The sequence below is a fragment of the Myotis brandtii genome, unplaced genomic scaffold (assembly GCF_000412655.1).
Source record: "Myotis brandtii unplaced genomic scaffold, ASM41265v1 scaffold82, whole genome shotgun sequence".
NCBI lineage: Eukaryota > Metazoa > Chordata > Mammalia > Chiroptera > Vespertilionidae > Myotis > Myotis brandtii.
The window spans coordinates 690,492-696,325 of record NW_005371324.1 but is presented as its reverse complement, the minus strand read 5'-3'; the positions used below and the strand labels follow the sequence as shown (position 1 = coordinate 696,325).

The window sequence follows — 5,834 nt, the reverse complement described above, 5'->3', positions numbered from 1 at the left end:
ACACACATACACACATATTTATTTCTTTTATTTATAGCTTATGGTCAATGCAAATCAACTCCATAAAGTGACACATTATTAAAACATTAAAGCATTATTATGCAAAAAGCATAAAAGCAGGTTCATAGGCACACACACAGCAGCATGAGACCCAGCAGGTATTTCAGAGGGCAGGACGCTTGCTTTCCTCTTCAAGGCCAAGGCCATATCAAACACTAGAATGCCTCCACCTTTAGTGTGTGTTCATGTGAAACAAAATTTGTATCTAAAAATGTTTTTCACGTTGAAGCTGTTGTTATTCTGATTCTTAAAGGTTAAAGCAGGTATTTTCAGAGAGAATTTAAAAGAATTATTACAAACTTAATCATGCTGGTGTCTTCCCAGCCTTACTCCAGCATGGGCGTCTTCATCTCTGGTTTTGTTTCTGAGGCTCTGGGCCAGGCCTTCATCACCGCTCCCACCTCTGCTTGCTTCCTTCCCAGGCTCCATTGGCAGCTCCACCCTGGCTCTGGGCAGCATTTTGGCTGTGACTGCACCTACTTCCAAAGTCCTGGCCTGGAACCTCGTCCCACAGGGGCCAAAGTTCAGGAATGCCCCCATAGTGATGAGACTTGGGCGCTCCTCCTCCAGCCAGCAGACCCTGCATACAGGCCACAATCCACATCAGGCCAAGGAACTCTTACTGTCTTTGTCTTTCCCAGCAACAATTTGGAGATTTTGCAGATAAAGGTCCAGAACCCTGTCATTGTATCCGTCAGGCAATGCAGCTGCCACCCTGGGATAGTCTCCAAACCTCCCCTGACCTTGGGTGACCTGTGGAAAGTCACCTGACCTTGGGTGACCTTTTTTTTTAGGAACATGATTACATACCAGTAGTTGACATCTAATTTATGAGCAAGAATTAATCCTGTTCTTTTACATAGTAATATTACAAATCAGATATATTTGCTGACTCAAAAATGAACTCTACCTACCTTAATAGTAAACAACAGGGTTCTAAGATATTTGGTTTTAAAAAACTTTTGCTGTTGATTTTTGACATGATTTGAAAAATCTTTCATTATGTGATCCTCTTCCCCACAACAGACATGCCAATTACAGAAAATCAACTGGTTAGGGTGACATTTTACATTTGACTGCTCTTTAAACTTTTTAAATTGTCACCTTCTTGCTGAACAAGGTTCTATCAGTAGGTCAGGAGCAGAAACTCATAGGAGAAGCCTGCTGGTAGCGCCAGTACCTACCACCACAATTGTTACACGAGGCTCTGTCCCGGTGATGTAAGTCTGTGGGGCCTTGTCAGGGCCTGGGCAGCTTCAGTCTTCGGTGGCCAGTCCCAGGAGGACTGGGAGCTCCAAACTGGATCTAGATTGTGGCCTTGCTGGACTGGCTGAGGTCCGACCTGGAGGGGCCAGACTACAGTCTGATTTCCAGTGGCCTTTCCTTCCACACCTTGGACAGGGACCAGGCAGGGGTCTGAGGTTTGGGCAGGACTTGGCCCAGTGTCCTTCCGTTGTAGGCAGCAGGAATGGCACCAGGTGTCTGACCAGTGGGGTCAGACCAAACCTGGGTTCAGCCACCTTGGTACTTGAGTTCTGGCTAAGAAAAGTATTCAGAGCTAAGACCCTAACTCAGTAAAGAAAGTTTATTTGAGCAAACAAAGAGAAAGTACACTCGAAGAGAAATTTTGAGTGGACAGTTCAAAGAGCTGCTGTTTTCTACTTTTAAAGACTGGGATTCGATTGGACCCACTTGGTTAACCCAGGATAATCTCATCTCAAGGTTCTTAACCTTAATCCCATCTGAAAGTCCCGCTTTGCTGTGGAAATAGTTACAGCTTCCGAGGATTGGGACATGGACATCTTTCAGGGACATTATTCTGCCTAGCACACATGGCTTCTCCAAAGGCTTTCACATATATTGACTTATTTAATATCAACAGTGGGGTGGAATAGAAAGTACACATATTAAACTTAATTTTCCATACAGAGAGACAAACAGAAAGATTCTATTTTGCCCCAAGGTCATACAGCTCATATTAGCGCTCTTTACAAAAGGATCTTACCCTACCTCTCCAGCTTCATTTTATACAATTGCCCTCCATCTAATCTCTAGTGAAAGTGATACCATCGTAATTAACCTAGTTATTAATAACAGGAAAGGAGCAAAGGGAAAGCCAAATAGTATAGACATGTCATTTGTTCAACTTTGCCAAGAAGCTGCAGTTTAACACTCCCCAAGGAGCAACTGGTCTAGTCTCTGCAGATAACTGGGGGAAGGGACTGAACAAGGGGGAGTATAGACACATGCTGGTAAAGTCTGGGTGACATAGGGAAGGTACTTGCTTGTTAGTCACACCTGGGACCAGGTCACTGGCCAGAGTAGGCGTGGCCACTGCAAGCATGGGAAGAGTTGGAATATTTAATCCCCTCAACAAAGAAGTTCTCTCTCTCGTGTTTTCGGGACTCTTGGGATTCTTGTTGCAGGGGACACGCTCTCTTGGCTCCCCTGCTGTGAGCCATGTGGAACCCACACACAATGGATTAATGGACTGCAACTAGCCTAATGCTAAACCAGACCCAATTCCAACATGGAACAGAAACTCTAGACACTGGCTTTGCTTCTGACTCTGCTGAAGCCCCAGCTGCACATGTTCCACGACTGAGTTAAGGGAAATGGGGTTTTGGAAACTCAGGGATGTAATTTCATGCAAATAAAAATCACTCATCCTTCTATGTGAGTCTCAGAACATTCTTTATCTTGAGATATTGTAAGGACCCGCCCCCAGCACTCAGTGCAGAAAAGGATAACCCACTTCCACTGATAATAAAAGTGAACATTTCCCCCCTCAAAAATGTCATACCTGCCTGTCCAGTGTGGCTCAGTGGTTGAGTATCAACCTATGGAACCAGGAGGTCACGGTTCGATTCCTGGTCAGGGCATATGCCCGGGTTTCGGGCTTGACCCCAAGTAGGTTGCATGCAGGAGGCAGCCGATCAATGATTCTCTCTCATCATTGATGTTTCTCTCTCTCCCTCTCCCTTCCTCTCTGAAACTATATATATGTGTCATGCCCTTTCACAACTCAGTCTTTTGATGTGTCATTGTATGGTAAATTGGAACCTGGGCCCCTTCCCAGGCTCCAACTTCCCCTCCCACCCTGTGGGAATAATAGTGAAGGCCATCTGAATGTGAGATCTTGGGAATCTGGCCAGTAACTTGGTTTAAGAAAGGTCAAAGAGAAACTGTTTGTAGATGTGAGCCTGGATTGTAAACAGGTAGTGTTTTGATCTTACACAGCTTATACACAGATCCCCTCCCCCTGCATGCCCTGTTTTTCTCTGTTTTCTGTACTCTATAAAACTTTGTGTTGGGAAAGTCTGGGTGGTGACAAAACAATAGTGCTGGCTGGCTGCCCACAGTGGGGCCTGTCCGCAGGCCAGATGGGACTTAGTGAGACTGAACCAGTGGCAGCCGGTGTGGCAGTAAACTTCACCCTTCGACCACCACTGGTGCACCCGAAAGTCCTAATAAACCGTGTCTTTCACAGCCAGTCTTCTAGGCTATTTATTTGGAATCCACAAACAATACATTGAGGATTTTTGGAACCTCAACACTTTGCATAACAGTTGTCATACCCTCTGGCAGGGAGTCCCCACCATCTTGACGTGGCAAACATTTACTCATCTTCTAATGTTCCACTTAATGTTGTCTGCCAGCTCTTCCTAGATCACCCAGGCAGCTAGTGGCAGAGTCCTCACTGCGCTTCGTCATAACCTTGCCACACATCATAATACATGTGAACACAGGGTGTTAGGATGGGGATGACTCTAATTGCCTAGTTTTGATGGAGATGGTAATATGAGAAACATCAGGAGACTAAAATCAGAATAACACAAACACCCTTCTAGAGAGAATTTGAAACCCGTTGCGTAACTCCTGGACTCCTCAGCCAGACCAGAGTTACAAAATGGGGCCAGGGAGGAGAAAACTTTTGCGAGGAGAATAGTGAAGAGTTTCTTAGAAGTGGTAGCCAGGCCATGAGTCTCCACTCTGGAGAGGGGACTTGAGAGAGAGAGAGAGAGAGAGAGAGAGATTATTAGTGCCTAAATCATGCCTAAGAAAGTTAAAGCTGACTTTCATCCTGGGGCTGTCTCCTGCCCAGGGATTCCAGAGGGCAAGAAAATGCCTGACTCTTTAATGGTAAAACCAGAGAGGTGCTGCTGCACTGAGATCAGCTAGCACTTTCAGGGGTTGTCAAGGCAAGGGAATTTCCCATGGAGCGTATGTAGATCACCTGGTGAAACTCTATTAAGAGGTTGTCTTGACAATAGGGCTGCCTGGGCGGTAAGAATATCTCAGCAGAAAGAGGCGAGATGCCCAGGAGTTGAGGAAATAAGAGTGGTAGATTGTTGGAATGAGGCCCCCTCTCCTCCAGAGCAACACACCTGTCGCCTTTCTCCTTTACAATGTAATGGTATCCCTTCCATGAAGAGGCGGACTATGTTGCCCTACCCTTGGAATCCGAGTGGCCTTTTCACTTTTTTGACCAATAATTGTCACAAAATGACATCATGAGACTTCCTAGGCTAAGCCTTAAGAGAACTTGCAGCTCCTCCTTTTGCTTTCTTGGAGCACTTGTGTCATCAGGCCGTCAGGTGGAAAAGCCTTCTGGAGGATGCAGACAGGTCATGCCACAAGCCCAGCCAAGAATCAGCATCAAGTGCCACACATACAAATGAGGCATCACGACTATCCCCCACCTTACCTGTCAACTGACTGCAAACATGAATGAGCCCAGATGGCAGGATGTAGAATAGCATTGCCCAGCTGAGCCCAACGCAAATGGTCGGCCACAAATCGTGAACAAATAAATGGTTTTTGGCTTAAACCACTAAGCTTTGTGTTATTTACATTCATGGATAACTGATACAAGCAACTACCTGCACTAGAGATGAATATGCTGGTGTAAGAACTGTAAAAAGAGGAGCGCAGCAGGAAACCTCCAAATAGCCCACAAAAGCATCCTACAAGCTGACACTAGTGTTAACCTTCTACCTACCAGACTCACCCAATAACACCAACTTTGGCCATGCCTACACAACCAAACCTATGTTTACATACCTCTCTTCTTCCCGCCTCTATCTCCACTCCCACACCTGTGTCCTGGTCTGTTCAGGCTGCTATAACAAAGTACCATAGACTGGGTGACTTACACACAACAGAAATTTATTTCTCACAGTTCCAGAGGCTGGAAGTCCAAGATCAGGGTGCCAACAAGGTTGGGCTTTATGAGGGCCCTTTTCTGGGTTGCAGATAGCCATTTTCTCATTTCCTCACATGGCGGAGAGGCTAAGAGCTCTTTGGCGTCTCTTTTATAAGGGCACTAATCCTATTCATGGGGGTTCTACTCTCATGACCCAATTACCTCCCAAAGGCCCCATCTCCTAACACCATCACTTTGGGGTTTAGGATTTCCACATATACATTTTGGGAGCATACATTCAGTCCATAACAACTAGCATTAGCAACACTTCAGTTTATTAACAGAGTTGCAATTCAGCATCTAGATTGGCCAAACCTCGGTTAAAAAACCATCAAAGTAAGAAACGGCCAAACCTGTAAAATATTTTATGACTTTATTTGAGCCAAACTTACAACAATTGCCGGAAATCAAACTCTCAACAGATTAAGAAAACACTCCAGAAAATGGCAGTTTTACCACTTATTTTATTTTATTATTTATTTTTTATTGAAAGGAGAGAGGAAGGGAGAGAAAGAGATAGAAACGTCAATGATGAGAGAGAATCATTGATTGGCTGCCTCCTGCATGC

At 45.1% G+C, this 5,834-nt stretch overlaps 1 protein-coding gene across 1 annotated transcript in view; it reads right to left on the bottom strand.

Moving 5' to 3' along the window:
- Positions 1-5,094, bottom strand: part of RAB21 (RAB21, member RAS oncogene family) — a 69,658-nt gene extending 64,564 nt beyond the window's left edge. Inside the window, exons 1-3 of the mRNA XM_014531628.1 lie at positions 5,072-5,094; positions 4,769-4,975; positions 391-640 (exon numbers count right to left, since the gene is read on the bottom strand). Of these exons, the coding sequence (XP_014387114.1) occupies positions 391-640; positions 4,769-4,975; positions 5,072-5,094 (480 nt within the window). The remainder of the gene's footprint in view (positions 1-390; positions 641-4,768; positions 4,976-5,071) is intronic.
- Between the last annotated feature and the right edge of the window lie 740 nt (positions 5,095-5,834).